The 19177-nt window shown below is 40.7% G+C and overlaps 1 protein-coding gene across 31 annotated transcripts in view; it reads right to left on the bottom strand.

Moving 5' to 3' along the window:
• Nucleotides 1-19177, bottom strand: part of KCNMA1 (potassium calcium-activated channel subfamily M alpha 1) — a 683907-nt gene that overhangs the window by 271455 nt on the left and 393275 nt on the right. For all 31 annotated transcript variants that reach the window (XM_036222528.1, XM_036222530.1, XM_036222529.1 and 28 more), the window contains exons 4-5: nucleotides 17005-17098; nucleotides 16067-16178 (exon numbers count right to left, since the gene is read on the bottom strand). In XM_036222528.1, coding sequence (XP_036078421.1) covers nucleotides 16067-16178; nucleotides 17005-17098 — 206 coding nt within the window. The remainder of the gene's footprint in view (nucleotides 1-16066; nucleotides 16179-17004; nucleotides 17099-19177) is intronic.

Genomic DNA, 19177 nt, shown 5'->3' with positions numbered 1-19177 from the left:
CTGACCAACCACAAATGCTTCCAGGATTCCTGTTAACCCAGCAAAAAAACGACATGACCAGCTGAGGGATTTTCCTCCTTAAAAACCTAAGTGTTTGATAGAGCAACAGAGCATCCGGAGCTCTGTTTCTCCTTGTGTTATGGTTCTCACCCTTCTCAAGTTTCATCTCATCTTATTTTTCCATCTGAAATGTATTTTTTTTTCCAACTTTGCTGAGATAAAGTCCAGCCAAAAAGTCAAAGGAAATGACAGAAATGTCATAACAGAAAAAAAACAGACTTTCTCTTCTCTAAAAATGAGTTGATACAAGGAATGACAACCCAGGATAAAAATATTCACAACTTTTCTTTGGCCTCTTTTCATAATATTCTGCATCTGCTATGCAGCTGAAAGCATAGCATATGAAAAGCTCTATTATCTTCCACAGAAACGACCTTTGGGACCCACCCAAAGGTTAGTAGTCAAGGGTTATATTATGCTAACTCACCTCTCAGAAGAAGAGAATGAAATAGTATCACTTAAAACATTAACACAGTGCAGTCCCCTTTCAATACTGTAGGTCTGGTTCATATACCAGTGCCGCCTTATTGGGGTACACATACTATGACCACACTCGAGTTTATTAATAAAGATCCTATTCCTGTCTAGGTTTAACAAGCATCCATTCAGAGTCGGTACACATTCTTTCATTGTTCAAAGCTGACAGCTTGACATGCAAAAATGCACGTGACAGATCCTTCAACAGTTCTTTCAAATCCAAAACCATTCAGTGCAAAGACAAGAAAAATATGCGACTGGGTTTGAAAAGATTATATAAACAATTGGAGCCAGTCCTTCAGTCCTTCGTTTTAGTGAAACAGGTAACATCTTCACTCCGGAGTCAGGCTGGAATTCCTCCTCTCCTCCACCTGCCTTGGAAGCCCACTGCGATTTGGCTTTGTATGGGGAGTGACTTCAGAGCTTGCTGAGCCTGAATGTATATACCTGCTTTTCAGAATCCTAGCTATTGGCCTGACATTTATCTTTTTACAGCTTTCCACATAGTCTGGGGACCACCTGAGGGACAGGTTATCTTCTAAGAGTTAAAAACGTAAGGCCTGTTTTATTTAAGGTTACTTAACCAGGATTCAAGGGGAGAGAGCATTCTGCGGACGGCAGCCACTATGGTTTTCATTCCTATCTTCTCTCACTAGGTGGCAGAACTGCACAACAAATTTCAGAACAGTGGCCTGAAAAATGCAGTTGTGCTGAAGTGCAGAGTTCAGAAGAGACTCTGAGGGCCTCGGAAGAGAACAGACACTTGGGGGAGGTCAGTGCAGGGAAAAGCCTATAACATCTGTATTTCCCACAGGCCCCTTGTGGTTGCAGTGGGGCCCGGGTCCTTCTCCACCAGACTAGAATCATTTTCACTGACAGGAGGCAAGCAAAGGCTATTGCCTAAAATGAATTTAAAAAATAATAGCGTAAGTTCTCAATGTACATTTTGCTCCACATGCCATAACATTTGAAAACAAATTTATGACCCAATTTTCAAATTCAAGTTATAGTGTTTTAAGTTTCCTAAGGTATTTGCCTACCATGTTAAGACTTTATTTATCTTCTGTTACCAGTTTAGTGTTATCAGCAGATGCCAAGTTATAGGCCTTGTAATGACACTGGACCACAGACATGGTAAGAAGGAAAATAGTCTAAGATGACCATTTCCTATATAGAAGACACCATTATCTCCTGTGTTCTAAGCAGAGAAATAATGCTGCAGCCTTTACCAGTTTCCAAAAGGCAAGTCACTGTAACCAAAAATAATTCATCTAGAGGAGGCCAAGGAGGAAGCAGAGGAGGGAGGGGGAGGGAGGAAGGGGAGGAGAAGTACTACTAGACACTGAGGGTGTCAATATGGCAAGAGTCAGACAAAGGTCATCAATGGCTACCTTTAAGAGGGGCAGTCATTCTCCAGCTACAGCCTTTACCTGGCATCCTTCACTCATTTGTTATCTTCCTGTCCCTATAAACACATGGATTTGCAACCTGGGGTTTATATATTTGTCTTTACCACAGATAGGGAAAGATATCTTATTCACAATTTAAACTCCAAACCTAGTAATGCAACCAAGACATTACACTTGTTCAAAGGTTTGTTGAAAGAATGAATAAATGAAGATGATCATAATAATAACAATGGCAATATTTAATAGGGTTTCTTAACAAGGGCTGAGACTAGGGTAAGGCAGATGAGGTGTGCAGGGAACAAAATTTAAGGAAGTGCTCATTTTCGAGACACAACCTCCTCCTAGTTCCCTTTATACCATATGCCAGTTTTGTTTACAGACCTTATCTCATTGATAGGGTTTTTGAAGACTTCAGTCTCTCATCACATATAAGGGCTAGTACTGAACTGTGAATATTTATTAGTTATTAAAAGCTCAGGCTCTGAGATCACAAAGACCTTGCTACATCACTTGCTGAAGTCACACAGCTATTGATTTCATTCACCTCTCTCGGTTCCAGGTTTTTATCTACCTTATGGAGCTGTGAAGGTCATTCAGTCATTTTCCTTAATGACTGAATGAGATAGGTATACAAAGAGAGTAGGCCAATACTGCCATATAACATATGGTAGCTATAATAATAACAATAACAAAAATAAGATTTTATTTTATTAACTTATATTTGTAACTGATTTCAGAGGAGAGTTCATATAGTTTATCAAAACTGATTAGTAGCTACTATGTGCAAAACACTATGCCAGATATTTAGAGGAATGTAAAAGATTATACAATGTAGCTGCTAACCTATAGCAGGGATCAGATCACAAACTCCCTGTAAGGAGCCAGATAGGCTTTGTGGCTCTCTGTCTCTTTCTCATAGATAACATGTAAACGTGGCTGTATTTTAATAAAACTTTATTTACAAAAACAGTGAGCCAGATTTGTCAATTTCTGATCTGATTGATGAGCCAGGACATTGCATATTACTCACAAAAGTATAGCCAAATCAGAGGACCACCCATGAGTGATTCAGATAATAACTGTTTTAAAAGAAGCACAGTCATAACTGATTGAGTTCAGGTGAGTAGAGAAGGTACTAGACCTTCTCTAGTGGAATGGAATGCATTTGTGATTGGGGTGCAGTGGCTGGTAAGTAGGCTGATTGGAGAAAAAGGGGAGAGATTCACAGAGAAGAGACAGAAAGGCAGAAATGCAGGCTTAGTGAGAATATAAAAGACAGAGTCCGTGAGGCTGATTTTTACAAAAAGGAAGAGCTTGCTGTGCCCAAAATCTGGTCAGGGAAAGTTTTGCCATCCACTCAGGATATCATATGTAAATAGTATCTTTTGTGAGATGGGTTGCTAAATTCTTATTCAGCCTTAAAGAAGGAAGATGAATTTAGTGATATGGGAGCAAAGTGGCACCATACTGGTATGTGGTATTTATTTCAAGTAATTTGATGTATTTCATTAGAAATGGAGCTCTCTTCACCCATCACCTGCCCTTACTTTTCTGCGAGCAGGCCCAGTTCAGACCTGTGTATCTCAGTGTCTCCAGGTAGTATTAATGGGAAAGAATGTTTGTTAAAATAAATTAGCTGGTGGTCTAGACAGGTCAGGTCCTAAAAGAATCACTCTCTGCAGGCTGGAGCTGAGGAATTCATCCTGGAGGAGGGAGGAGAAAGGAGGACAGGCTCAAGGGAAGGGGTAAGAATGGCACTGGGATCTCTCTCCTCCCCTCTTCTTCCCAAATCTCCAACACACCCTCTTCCTCTTTTCCTTAATGAACCCACACTATTCTAATTCTAGGAAGTTTAGGATGAGAGAACAACCCAAATTGGCTCTGGGGAAATATGAGTGATAATAAACACAACATAGGTCTTCACACTTATTAGTAACGCAGGACTTGGAATACCTTAGAAGGGGTCACATATGGGAAATCAGAAGTCTTTCTAAAGAGGGTTCCTCTGTTCCAGTTGAAATTATAATGTGGAATATCATGTGCTGGGTATATCTCTAGAAGTAAATGACTCAGATTTTAATTTCGAAAACACACTGAAATAAGGGATTCAATCAATAAAGACAGTGATATTTTGGTACACAAAAATAGCAAAGTTTACTGCAATGTGTGAATCCTAGAAAATGGAAGTAGCCGCTACTAGAATTTATGTTCACCTCATACCAGGTAAGACCCCTGGTTCTCAAAGTGTGGCCCCAGAGCAGCTGCATCAGCCATCGCTTGGGACTTCGTAGCAATCCAAATCCTCAGGCCCCACCTGGAGCTAATGAAGCAGAAATTGGGCATGGGAACCAAGAGCCTGGATTTTTACCAGCCGTCCAGGTGATTGTGATGCATGCCAAAGTTTGAGAACCATTTCTAGCTAGAACATGCAGTCTCTATGTTCTAAGCCAACTATCCTTACTCATGACTGGAGAGTCTGACTCAGTAGGTCTGGAAAGGAGCTTAAATGTTTTATTTTTGTTTTTTTGTTTTCTTTAGTTTCTCAGGTATTCATGTGGGTTTCTGATTCTTATAAAAACCACTACTGTGCAGGACTTCTCAACACTGGCTGCACATTTGAATGACACAAGGAGCTTTAAAAGTTTCTAAGGGCTGAGTGCCACCCCACCGATTCTGAGGTACTTGAGCTAAAGTGTAATCTGACTGAGAGGGGAGAAGTTTCAGAGCTCCCCAGTTGATTCTAATACATTGCCAAGTATATGATAATATACACTAAAATATTCGTGTATCTAATATACACTTTACCGTGTATAAGAACCACCAGAATACTTTATTAAACCAAATTTCTCAGCTCCATCCCCCAAAAGTCTATAGGTTTGGGGTTGAGTCTGAGAATTTTCAGTTCTAATGAGCTGCCAGGTGATGTGCTGGCCTGCAGGCCACCTCTTAGTGGCTTCGCTCTAGGAGGAATATGCTTGCTTTTTAGATGTCTGAGATCTACTATGGGTTGGGATGGTCAACTTCCCCTCCCCTCATTCCTATACATTTTATTATTGTTCCTTATAAAGTACCCATCCAATTACAATTAAATTATCTACACCTTAAAGGCGAGATTTTGTTTTCTCCATCTGTGGAGACTCCTAGGAGTTGATGGCTTGCACAGAGTAGGTGTTCAGTTAAATAGGTGCAGGAGTATCTCAGTATTCCCAGTGCTCATTTTCTCCATACCTAATGTGCTAGCCAGGTCAATACATCATGGCCCTGAGCTTATTGAGAAGAATCGAGGCATCTATTTTTGCAGATGAGGTGAAGGTAAATATCCATCCAGATCTAGAGATTTAGATTGCTTGAGGAGGCTGTTCCAATAATACCCCAGATGAAGTACAGCCATCTGGAGAGGTTTTGGCATCTACAGAAACCTACTGCTGAATTTGTTCCTTGAAGACATTCATTTTAGGATGTTATTTCCAATTTGGCATATAACAGAGCTGTGCAAGGCAATGAGGATTTAGGCCCTCTGCTACCTACGGAAGGCATCTTATTTAAAGCATGTCCCCGACAAAGCAACATCAAGGGAACACAACTGGAAATCACTTACAGGGGAATCATTTCTCTAGAAGCAGTTTCAGTTACAACAGCTTTCAGAATGGCAATCCACTCCCTACAAAATATCTGAACTTTGAGCATGCCACTTTGCTGGTGCTGTCTTCCTTGAGAGCCCAGTCACTGGGACAGAACCCAATGAGTCATTTCTCTTGCCACCCTACAGCAACTGTCCCAATGTTATTCCCAAGACGCACAATGCCACTGAGTTTTCCCCATCTAAAAATAAAAAAAAATAAATAAACAAGCTCAGGCAAAGACCAGAGCCCATAATTTGTAACATACTATTTCTGGATGGACTAAGAGTAGTAACATGGATTGTTTTTCTTTATTTTACTGCTTATATAGAATAAACCAAGAAGTTCAGAAGACGAGGTTGGTAAAAAGAAAATGAAATGTTTTAAGGTATTAAAAAAAAAGCAGTTTGGAGGCCGGTTAGCTACAGAGATTGTATTAACTCAATGTTTCCACAAAATGAATTGGATTACTTTTCTTCTTAATTTTGTTTCTCTCCTGGGGAGTACCAATGAAACTGTTAAGGAGTCTCTCTCTGCCTTTTGTCAGAGGACAGGAGCAAGGAGGAAGCAGCTGCATTCAGTACTTGATCTGACTGAACAAGACTGTTAGACTAATTTTTTAAGCGCAACTATTATGCCTAGTTAACTTTATAGCTTGAGAATCAGCCTAATGTAGTATTGAGGAGCAGGAACCTCAGAGGTTGACTGCCTGAGTCCAAAGCTTGGCTCTGCCACTTTCTATGTAACTCCCAGCAAGTTCATGAATCTCCCAGCCCTCAGTCTCCCCGTCTATAAAATGGGGCTGAAAATGATCCTCATTTCATAGTATTGTTTGGAAGATTACCTGGGGCAATTATAAATTGTATATGTATAAAATGCACGTACATACATGTACATATACACACATACACATATACATGTATGTATATGAATATATACAACACTACTCTGGTTATAGAAGCCCTTCCTATTTTAGAGAGCTCTCACTCTCTCTGTCTCCCAATTCCAAAGACATCTGGCCCCAGAGGAAAGCTACATTTTTAAATTGTTACTATTTTAAATAAAATCACTGACTACAGGGAGGGGGTTACTTAGAAAGCTTTAGATTTTAGAGACTCTAGATGTCCAGCTGTCTGCTGGACATCTAGAGCAGGTGACTTCTGTGGTCTCTAAGGCCCTTCCTTCCAGACCTTTGGCACTGGGACCAGGAACCCCTTGAGGAGAAGAAATGGAGAGTTCATGGTCACAGTGATTGAGTTAAGTCATCAAATGCCCACTCCCCCATGGGAATGCAAAGTGAGCCTACCTCCACTTCTGCTAAGCACAAACTGCCCGTTTGATTTTGACCCAATTTGTCCTTCCCTCCTCAGTCCTGCTTAATCTCATACTAAACCAGTAAATTCCAGATCAGTCCTGTAGGGGGAACCAGAGGCCTTTCCTTTCAAAGCCCAAAAGGCCATTTCAGTAGCAGTAAGAGAGTTGGGGCGGGGGGGGGGGGGGGGGGGGGGGGTGGCGCTGGAGCCAACCAGGCCAGGCCAGGAGCCTCTTTTGTGCTTTTTTTCTTTTCTTTCTTTCTTTCTTTTCTTTCTTTCTTTCTTTCTTTCTTTCTTTCTTTCTTTCTTTCTTTCTTTCTTTCTTTCTTTCTTTCTTTCTTTTCCTTCCTTCCTTCCTTCCTTCCTTCCTTCCTTCTTTCCTTTCTTTCTTCCTTTCTTCCTTTCTTTCTTTCCTTCTCTCTTTCTCTCTTTCTCTCTCTCTCTCTTTCTTTCTTTCTTTTTTTGCTTACAGAAACCTTAAATAATTTAATTTTGGTAGGGTGGTGGGAGTTATGGTTTTTTCAGTGTACTAATGATTTCTCCACATCCATTCAAGAAAGTTATTTACTTCTTTCAGATACAGACTTTCATTATTGGTCCTTTCACCAAATATCACTTCAGTAAACATTTGTTAAACTTCACTGTTTAAAGAGTGTCCTGGATGTACAAAAAGTAAAAATTCATGGTGCTTTCTATTATAAGACTCACATTCTAGAGCAGCATGATTAGACAGAACTTTCTGTAATGATGAAAATGTTCTATATTTGTGCTGTCCAACACCACAGACACTAGCCACATGGTGCTATTAAACTCTTGAAATATGGCTAATGTGACTGAGAAGCTGAGCTTGTGTTTAATTTTAATTAATTAACATTTAAATAGCTAAATGTGGCTACTGGCTACCATACTGGACAGCACAGTCCAGACTGGAAAGCCTTGCTACTTACAGTATGGTCTCCAGACTAGAAGTATTGGCATCACCTGGCAACCTGTAGACATGCAGAATCTCTGATCCCACCCCACACCTCCTGGATCAGAAATTAAATTCTGACAAGATCTCCTGGTGCTTCATATGCACATTGAAGTTTAGGAAGCACTCTTCTAGGGAGGAATGACTTTGATATCCATGGTTAAAAGATACACACAAGTGGTTATCATCCTTACTGCACTTTAAATGCACTTGGGAGCATTAAAAAATACTGAGCCTAGGTCAGCCCCCTCCAACCAAGAGACTCCAATTTAATTGGTTGCTGGTTTGTATGCAATATCACAAGTTTTAAAAGCTCTCTAGGGGATTTTAATGGATTTTAATGTTCCCATTTGAGAACCATCCTAGCACAGCCTAGGACAGTGGTTTTCAAAACTGGGTGAACATCAGATTCACCAGGAAAGCTGTAAAACGGATTGCTGGATCAAACTCAGAGAGTTTCTGATTCGTTGAGTCTAGGCTGGGTTCTAGGAATCTACATTTCCAACAAGTCTTCAGGTGATGCTGATGCTGCTGGTCTGGGAACCACACTATGAGAAAGAACGAACAGTGCAGTAATTTTAAAAGCATGGGCTCCAGAATCAGACTGTCCTGAGCTGAGCCCTGGACCCACCAGTTACTACCTGAGAAAGTTACCAATCCCCCAAACCTCAGCTCCCAAAATTGTGAAAATGGACAAAAAGTAATTACTCTTTGGGTTGCTGTAAATGTTAATTGAGATAATGCCTATAAGATGCTGATCCCAGTGTCTGCTCTTAATAAACAATCAATAATTGTTCATTATTATCATTAGTGTAAGAATATTCTCTCATTCACTTACTCAACAAGCACAAACTATGTGCCAGACACTGTTCAAGGCACTGAGGACACAGCAAAGACAACAACAACAACAACAACAACAACAACAAAACAAGGTGATCAACATCTTTGCCACACTATCATCATGGAATCTGCATTCTAGTTGATTGTCTAAAACTAATTATACTGCTCTTATATTGCTAATCATAAAAGCAAAGGAACAAAGGTCAGGGAGAAATTCGTTCCAGCTGGAAGATGGGAAAGCTTCAGACAGGAAGTGGAGTTAGGGCTGTGCCTTAAAGGAGAGAGAGAGATGCCAACCAGAGAAGATGCAGAGGAAAGATGCAGAGGTCAAATGCAGCTAGCGGCCTGGTGCAGCTGGGACAGAAAATTTAAGGGAAAGGGGAGGCTGGAATCAGGGCTGTGTGCCTGGGGCTGCCCATAAGGGCCTGCCTCCACTCTCTGGCCAAACTGCACTGCTTTCAGGTTTGTGTTGGGTTCCATTTTGCTCAAATCTCGATACATTGATTTAAGGAAACGGAAATCCGTGACAGCTTTCAGTCTTGATAACTCTTACCAAAAGCTGGTCAATGTCAGTTCTAACTATTAACCTCATCTCACCTAGTGTGGAGTTCTTCAAGCTAAGGAGTAGCCCCAGGCCAGATGCTCTATGAAGTGGATGGACAGCAGAGAGACTCCTGAGACTGTAACCAAGCCCCTGGAAGAATGACTACTGAAGGGGGAAAGTGTTGTTCTGACCCCTTGCATTGTTTTCCTTGGGAAAACGGTGACATGCCATTGAATCTTGTTCGCCTCATTTGGCACTCTAAAATTCTGGTTGCTCTCTATTCTTTTAAGTAAACTCCAAAAAGGTAAGAAAGCATGAGGTCTAAGGGATGAGGACTCTTAAGTGGGGACAGGCAGACCTACCTAATGCATTCCCCCAACTGCCACACAGGAAGGGGCGCCCAGATCTTGGTGTAACTTGCTTAAAACCATGGATAATAAGCATAGATGTCCAGTAATTCATCTGTTCCCAAGAAAATATAAAAAATTAAACAAACGAACAAACAAATAAAAAACTACATAGAAGTGAGGATATGGGGAAGGTCTCGGACTCCAATGAGAATCTCTCCAAGGGTCCCCTCCCAGAACAGGCTGGAAAAGTATAAGGAGGCAAGGATGTGGAGGGCCTTGAACATCTGCTAGAGCTCTGGGACTCCACAAGCCATGCAGAGCCACTGGCAGGCAGAACAGGAACATGGGTCCAAGCTCCAACTCTTGCCGGCTCTACAAGTTTGGGCAAGTTACTAAACCTCTCTGAGCCATTTTGGAAAAATGGAAATAATAATCATACCCCTTTTGGTAGGCAGAATAATTCACCCCCCCCCCAAAAAAAAATGTTCTTGATAATACTCGGAACCTTTGAATGTGATAACTTACATGGCAAAAGGCAATCAAAGTAGCAGACAAATTAAGGTTGCTAATTGGCTGATATAAAATGGGAAGATTATCCTGGATTATCCAGGTGGACCCCCAGTGTAATCAAGAGGGTCCTTAAAAGTTTAAGAGGGAGGCAGAAAAGTGAGTCATGGAGAGGTGATGACAGAGAGCAAGTTCGGAGAAATGAAGTGTGAGAATTACTCAGCCCCACTGTTGCTGGCCTTGAAGATGGAGGAAGGGGCCATGAGCCAAGGAATGTGGGTGGCCTGTGGAAGCTGTAAAAAGCAAGGAAATGGAATCTTCCTTAGAACTTTCAGAAAGGAGCACAGCCCTGAAAACATTTTTATCTTAGCTCGGAGAGACCTATGTTGACTTCTAACCTATAGAACTGTAAGGTAATAAACTTGTATCGTTTTAAAACACTACGCTTGTGGCAATGTGCTACCACAGCAAGTGGAAACTAATACATCTGTCTTGTAGGGTAGTGAGGCTGATGCCTGGTACATAGAAAGGGTACTTTCTTATCTAGGATGGCGTTATCCATAGGCACTTGTGACCTTCCTCACAAGGCAGGTATTTTTCCCCTCAGAAACGCCCGCTGCTTCCCACACTGCCTGTCTCACCCATGGCCACAAGCCTTGGCTGAAGCCAGGCCTCTCCCAGAGGCCTCCTCACATTCCTGTGCCCACAAGAGTTCTTTCTCCTATGAACTCCCATGGCTCTTACAGCCTGTACCTCGTAATTTTGAACGCCAATTACATAGTGGGCAGTGTTACCTGCTGTTGTTGCATGTGTGTTTATTTTGGCTCCAAAACTAGATAGAAACCTTGGTCTCAAACAGGAACTATGTCCTGTCCTTTGTTGTTGTTTTTAAGAACCTGTATTTTTTTTTACAACCCTGTTTTTATCACCTTTTGACACAAAAAAGGACTGCCCAGGCATATATTTATAAGCAGATATCCTAAATCATTTTAATTGCCCTATGGCTGGGCACTAACTCATTTTTCTATTTTTTTTTTTTTTAGCAGAGTTTTCTATTTTCTAGAAGAGTCTGCTGAAGATTCTAAAGTCTAAGATCCAAGTCCAGGTCTAACGTGAGCTAGAGAATCAGATTTACAGTTTTGCAGCCACGGTCTAATGATGGTGGCTCCTTACCAGCCCCTGATTTCGTCAGTCAGAGAACAGGGACAGTGTTGGAAAAATAGGGTGGCCAAGCATGTTCTTCTCATCCCAATGCTGAGCACACAGTAGGTGCTCAATAAAAACAGATCAGTTTTACTCTCTTCTTTTAACAACATAAGATGACCCTCAACAAAAAAATAATAAACAAACAAAGGAGGCACAGCCTACTGACCTACCTTGGGGATACGGTTCTCAAAAAGAATGAGACAAACAAAAAGTTCTCCTCAGAGCATGTTATTCAAGTCTCAAAATAAGATACATCTCTCATCTCAAGGTACATTTATTTTAGTGAGGTCGGATAAAAATTATGTGAGAGAAACAAAAATGAATAAGCTAGTGTGTGGGAATAGGAATTAAAATAAGCAGCGACTTGCCGCCTGCCAGCGTGGATGTCCTCACATCCCGCTGCCTTATTTTTGGTTCCATTCTGGTTTGTTTTCTTCCCTGGCACTTTAAAATAAGATAGGTAGGTTAGAAAGAGAGGCCCAGGATACTCATTAAGCTTGTCCTACGTACATCGTACTTAACTCACATTACCTCATTGAATCCCCGCTTCAGCTTTAGAAGATTATTGCTATCGATATCCCTATTGTGCAGGTGAGAAAACTGAGTTTAAGACAAATAAAAACAAGCTAGCTCAGAGTGACCCATCAGCAAGTGGCTGAGCCAAAATGTGAGTGAGGTGGTAGAGCCCAGAACTTGGCTCTGATTCACTCTGCTCTATTAACTAAGGACGTGTGGTAGCCCCTAGTTCCTCTTTCTCTCAGGTGAAGTATCTCTGATCCCCAAGTGGCTAACGTACCCTGGAAATAACGATACACACACTAGCTCTGTGTTTCTCTAGTGGCAACTCTAGAAACTGGAGGTGGGCAAGGAGGAATGAGAAGGAAAAGAGGAGACGTGAGGGTATGTGTTCTTAAATAAGATCTCTTCCCTGCCCACCTGAAGTGAAGCCCTCTCTAAGTAAGAAGCGATGGAGGGGTGCCAACATAAAGTAGAGAAAACAGCTCTGTCATCCCCAACCCAGTCTTCAAAAGCCCAAGACTTCCAAGGGTAAGGACAATGTTAATATGGACATTAAGTCAGACTAACTCCGGATCAAACCACCCCTTGGACTACTCCCAGCTACGTGACCTTTGAGAAGACAGCTAGCCTCTTTGAGTCTCGGTTTCCTCATCTGCAAAATGGGGAAACTAATTCCTAGATCAGAGGTTTGCTCTGAGGATTAAATGAGTTCATATATGTAAGGGGCTTATCAGAGTGCCCAGCACATAGTAGAACCAGAATAAATGTTAGCTGTCAAATGCACGCAATAAAGTAAATAAACACTATGCTATATAATATGCAACCATATATTAAAAATCAGAAATCAAACATGGTCTGGGAAAGGTAAGGGCAAGTCATGACGTTTGTTCTCTTTTTTATCCCCCAAAGTTCTGGCTACAGGTCAGATCTCCGCTCTCAGCAGGGCTCAGGAAGTGTGTACAGGAGAACCAGGAGAGACTTCAATTTCCTGCATCTTATCCCAAAACTCAGCTAGTAAAGGTAGCACCTTTTCATTTTCTGGGAGGCGGGCAGCACTTCCTGAAATGTCCCATTTAATGGGATTATTCCTTCTCTGTACACCATACCTCATGGGAATGTTCATTTTATTTCTGACAGCTCATCGCTACAATTGTTTCACAATGTAATAACCCGCGTATTAAATCAGACAAGAGAACCTTCTTGAAACATTATTCTACCAAATTCTCTTCTGTAACAGGCAGACCAGTTTTGAATCTCACCCAAGGGGCTTAGTTACAAACAAACAAACAAACAAACAAACAAACAAAACTATTTCATTAAAGGTGTTTTCTCTTACAAAAGGAGAGGGGGTAGTTGTTCTTATTATTTTTATAGCCCAAAAGGTCATAGGCTTATATTTTTAGTTTCAATAGTACCTATGCTCCTAATATACCCTATAACATATTTATTCATGTTTTTCCTATCCTTTCCCCATTGCAATGTCAAAGGGACAGCATGCTATTTTATTTACTGTTGTCTCTTAATCATTTGGAAAAGTGCCTGGCATGCAATCGGTGCTTAATACATATTGTTCAATTAATGAACAAACTGAAGCACATAGTTTTTTTTCTGAAGCGCAAACACAGTTGATGCAAAAGTATAATTCATTTTCTTCCTTTTTCATTTTCTCCTTTTTCTGTTTGCTCTGCTAGTTTTTCATTAAATCAGAGCACACCTCTAAAAATCAGGTTTAAACCATCCACTACAAGGCATGGGTTTTTAAAACATTCAAGTTCTCTTGACACTAAGCCTCTCTAGGGAACATTTCACTCACAACAAGGAGACTTGGCTCCACACCCTTAGCTAGGGTGAGATCTGCTGGCTTCAGAAGAGGGATGCCTCCACCACAGCCATGAAGGGGTATCCCCAATCATCTAAGACAACAAGGAACCATGGGAGAATGAATCTTCACATAAAATTCAGTTTCATGAAGTGTAAGGACAGGAAAGTAGTAATTTAGTCCAAACTTTCTGTTTTTCAGATGGGAAAACTGATCGTCCAGAAAAGGCAAGTGGTCATTCGATGTCTACAGAGTAATTAGAGCATAGCCAGGTAGAGAAGGCAGATTCCTTCCTTTAGTTCTTCTTACTTTCCTCCTTCCTACCCTTCTCCCTCCCTGCTTCCCTTCCTCCTTTCCTTCACTCCTTGTCTCTTTGTTTAAGGCTTTCTGGGTGTGTATGTGTGTATTTGTGTGTGTGTTTGGACCCTTCACAATGGGATGGTTTAGAAAGAGCCCTGGTTAGCAGCCCACACATAATTTTGACTCAGAAATGTTGATGATTTAATTTCACTAACTTCCCAGTCCTCCTCAACAACTTAGATCCCAAATTTCCCATTAATAATGCAAGCATCTTAGAGACTTTCTGAACGGAAAGAACTTCAGATATCATCTAGCCCAACCTTTATTTTACAGATGAACAGGCCAAGTGATGAAAGGTAGATCCCCTGTGTCATAAAGCCAGTCAATAGCTAAGCTGAGGCAGCCAGGACCTTTGGCACCAAAGCATATTTAGGTCATGCTGAGGATACTTCTTGGATTTGTGTGCAGCTCTAATGGTCTCATTGTGCTGGCTAGAAAACTCAGTCTGAGCAAGCACACCTCATATCAAGTATGAAAACTTTTCCATTGAGAAAATGGATACAATTCTAATGGGAAAAGTGGTAGAAAATAGAATCCTTATAGGATATACACACACACACACAGGTACACACACATATGTGTGTATATAATTACTGCCTATATTATACATAAAAGATGCTTTTTAAAAATACTTGATAGTAGGTATATAATAAATTCACAGTGCTAACAAGGACATCAAAATACATTGCTAATAGAAGCATATCTTGATATAACATTTTTGAAACATTATTCATCAACATTTGTACAAACTAAAATACACATATTCTTTGATCCAGTAAGTCAGTGCTCTTCTGGCACCTAGAACTACCTATAGAAATAGAATTGTACAAGTAGGTGGATGAGGGTGTTTATTAAACCATTGGTTATAGTAGAAAAATAAAGCAATCGAGTCCATCGTTAGGATAATCGCTGAGTAAACTGTAGTACAACAATTTTTGGAATTTTCTCCAACTGTTGTAAAATGAATTATTACAGAGCTGAAAGAATTTCCATCATTTATTAGTAAGAAAACCAAATTGCATTGCAATGTGATTGACACGATTATTTTGTACAAAGACCATCACCTCTAAAACACTATTATATGTGCATATCCACATTTGTTTGCAGTGAAATAAGCATGAAGGAAAGTATGGAACTCTGTTAACACTGAGCGTCCCAGAGAGCAGGCAGTGATGAATGCAGGGAGAAGGGATGATTAATATTTTCTTTATGTATACATAATTCGAATGTGTCACTTTGAAAAAAACACATGTATTTCACTTTGATAAAATTTTCTAAAAAAATAAAGACAGATGGAACTCCAAAGGTCTTCTGAATCCTGTTTCAGCCTCTTTTATTCCCCTTTCGACTATGGTAGCAGAAACATTCTGAGAATATTATTCAGTGTGGCAAAGAGAACCTTGAAGCTGTTTCTTTAAGCCTTTAGCTGCCATAACCAGTCTCTGAGCTAGTTACTTTTTCCACCAAATTGTCCTAATCCTGATACAAGAAGTGACCTGCCAAGCGGAGTGGAAAGTGAGATGTGAACACAGTACCAGCCTGAAGGAGATTGAGCTTCCTTCCCGTGTCAAAGGATAAGCTCTTCCTTTGACACAGAAAGGAAGCTCAATCTCCTTCAGGGTGAGGGGTGACTCAAGAAGTTTACCCTACTCTGCTCCACAAAGGAACTTATAACTATAAATAAACCACACAGGACCCACTTTTCATAAAACTAAGAAGCAGGTAGAAGTGAACGTTGGCAGGCAGGTTTTCTGGGGTGCATAAGTCAGCTACTCAGAAAGTTGGCCTTATCCCCGGGGGCTTATTTGTCCAGTATGGACTCTACGTTGAATGAAAAGTGATAGAACCATAAATGTAGAGTTCCTGGCTATGACAGCGATGACCACCAGGGCTTAGACAATGTAAAACTGCATTACCTGAAGCAAGAGCTGTGCAAATCCTTACAGTTTAGTTCTCCAAAGAGAACTGTCATCATCAACTTCCAAAACTCTAAGCCTCTGGTCCACATTAGATTCTGTATTTCAACCATGGCTCAGGAACCAATAAGAAGAAAGAAAGAGAGATCAACTTACCAAGCCAACTTCTGTTTAAGTACACAGACACAAACACTGGGGGAACTGTGAAGAAATCTACTACAGAGTTCACTTCCAGCCAGAACCACAGCTTATCATTGGCTGCAATAAACTAGGGAAAAGAAAAAAGAAGAAAAAAAAAAAATGAGAAGCACAGTGCTGGCATTCAAACTATACTCTTGCCAAAGGGTATGTTTTGGTTTTCCTGTGGCTCTAGAGGAAGATGTTATGTTTGTCTCATATATGTATACACCAATTACATGTAATTTTTGTCTTAGAATTCAGATATACAGTCTTTCTCTAAAGAGTGACTACGTGCTACATTAGCCTTAGGGAAAGATTAGGCTGTAATCTTTGGTTTTCAACAGCATTATAGAGAAGTTTGAATGATCACACCTTCATTAGACCCTCTAATATAAATATACCAATACATACCAATATAGTCACACACACACACACATGCACGCACGTGCACGCGCACGCAATCCACATCTGTATAGCTCCAGTCATAAACAGGGTCTAGTATAAAACCTCTAAGCCTCAAATTCTGCTACCCTACCTCTTTTTGATTCCTTCCTCGCAACTGTTCTTTCAGGATTCAGCTAAGTGAGCACTGGTAAACATATTTAAGGGTCGAAAGTTTTTTTGGCTCTATTTAAGGGAACTATGCCCCCATATTTGAATACAAGGAAGAGAAACTGTCGGCCAGTAGAAGTATAATAGTTGTTTCAATTCCTATTTCTCTTCCTGTGAACACAATTAACATGTACTTCAGAAAACGGTGTGCTAAGGAGAGGGCTCTCTCACAAACTGAAAATCAGAACGCAGATACATTGTCTCCCCGGAAACACTGAGCTTCATCTGGCCTGTAAGAGCAGGCACTGGGTCCCCGACTTGCATGCCCCTTTGTGATACTGGGCATTGTTGCCTAAACTTACCCGCAAGCCAAAGTAGAGAAGGAAGAACACGTTGAAAGCCATGTCGATCTGTAACGTGAAATCTTTGTAGAAATTCTGGCAGGATTCTATTGGGCTATTAGACAGGAAGAAGAAAAAGCAAAGGGTAAATGACAAGCATCATCAGGTCTCCCACAACATTGTGCAGTGGTGGTGCTCAGGGTAGAGGACAAAATGAATATTCAGAAAATAAAACATTTGGTCTTTTTACCCCCTGTGATAATTGAGCAAGCACTGTCAAGGGGTCTTTCCATTCAACCATTCAGTCTCTTGTTCTTTTATTTGTTTTCATAATCTTACACAAATATTATTTTTGTCATCATTCGACAATTGAGCTAAGAATCTAAAGAAGATCATGCAGACACCTTGGAGGAAGGACAAGCAGGACACACCACCAAATTCCTTAATTTCATATTAACCCTTAAAGAACTGACTTTTTTCCTTTAGAGGACACGTACCAAAGCTAAAAACAGTCCCTCATACCCTCCAGCATGTTAGAAATTCAGCCCATTTTTAATTAAACACAGTGGCTGTGTTTTGGACTTTTTAAAGCCCTAAGTTGATTAACAGTGAAGGACCCAGGAGCATCTCAGGAATGCTGTGGAGGAGAGGATCCTGGTTGATGTTCTGGCTAGGCAAAGTAGGGACTTAATGTGCAGCATTCTGATCTGAGGAAAGAAGCATTGCCCAACTGGGAAAATTCAAGACTATTAAACCAAAATGTTGAAGCAGTACTCTAAGGGTTAATTTTATTTTTATTTTTTGCCATGCAGGTTAATTGGCATTTGTGTGTCAAGCAGCCAGTGCAAATCCCCAGCACAGTCTACTTCGTTCAAGAGTAGGCAGTTTAAAAGGGTACCACTATACAAACTGGTTCATGGTTTCCATGTGCTTTCCCACATCAAACTGATCAGAGGATCAGTGTGTGAAAAGTCCCAAGTTTGGGGCTGAGTGGGCAGCAGGAAAGCCTCAGGAGCATCTCAAAGCTGTAAATGAAAATTCATAATATACTGTTACCACTGTAAGCAAATGGTAACACTTAGGCCAGGAACATAAAGAAGGTGAGGCGAGTACGGGGTAAAGCCAATACTTTCTCTGGACAAGAAGCATTGAGGACCACCAGGCCAGGAGAACTCTAGCTTGGGAAGTGCAGGACAGAGGACTTCTGAGCATCACCACTTTGGAAATTGCTGTAGGCAATACCAGTTAGTATAGCTGTACTTCTATGAGGACAATGCTTGGTTGTTCAACAGGCAGAAATCTAGTGCAGTACAGGAATGCCAGGCCCACGGAGAAGCATGGTGGGTCAGTCTGTTGAACTCCCCGATCACATGACATGCACCTTGATTCACCCATTCTTCGTCTCTATTACAAGTCAAGCATGCCCTTTGTCATCTCTCAAATCAAAAATATGTGGGGAAATCTTCAGACAAAAAATTAAGAGTAATCTACTCTTGCATTTACAAACTAAGTGACTAAAACAAAAGACAAACACTGAAAAAAACAGTTATTTTATAATTATTTTATAAAGGAAATGACAACGGCTCTATTTTCACTAAGGTAGGGACTTCATAGAGCTTGCTTTTAGACCAGTGCTGAAAGGAGATGGGGGAAAAAGCTAAATATCACAGCCTACCACTGCTCTTTGCCTGCTCTCCTATACAGGTATTAATTTAAATTAAAAAATGGAAAATCCAGACCTAGAGTTAATAAGTGACACTTCTTCCATTCCAAAGCAATGCTGGCATTTTTTTGTTTGTTTCAAGAATAAGGCCCACAAGGTTTACAGAGTGTCAGAGTTCTTAGCTACTCTAGCTGAATTGAAAAGGAGTATATGAACTAGGTTGACCAGAAATCCACCACAGATCTCAAGAGATAAAGAGACAATTCATCTCTGGCCTCTGCGAGCCACTGCTATGATGCGTTACTGAAAAATAGTGTGTGTGAGTGTGTGTGTGTGAGAGAGAATGAGGATTGGGAGATCTATTGGTAAATATTGCACTCATGTCTTCGCGTGTGCCAGCAATGACTTATTTGTGCGTCATAAATTCTTACTCATCAAGTGATGTGTACACAACCAAGGGGACAGAGAGAAAAAGCTTTGTTCCCAAGGGTATTATGGAAAACCCAGCATCACTTCACCAAGGCCAAATAA

The sequence above is a fragment of the Rousettus aegyptiacus genome, unplaced genomic scaffold (genome assembly GCF_014176215.1).
Source record: "Rousettus aegyptiacus isolate mRouAeg1 unplaced genomic scaffold, mRouAeg1.p scaffold_m13_p_6, whole genome shotgun sequence".
Taxonomy (NCBI): Eukaryota; Metazoa; Chordata; class Mammalia; order Chiroptera; family Pteropodidae; genus Rousettus; species Rousettus aegyptiacus.
The sequence above is the reverse complement of the archived record's forward strand: the minus strand, read 5'-3'. Positions and strand labels throughout refer to the sequence as shown.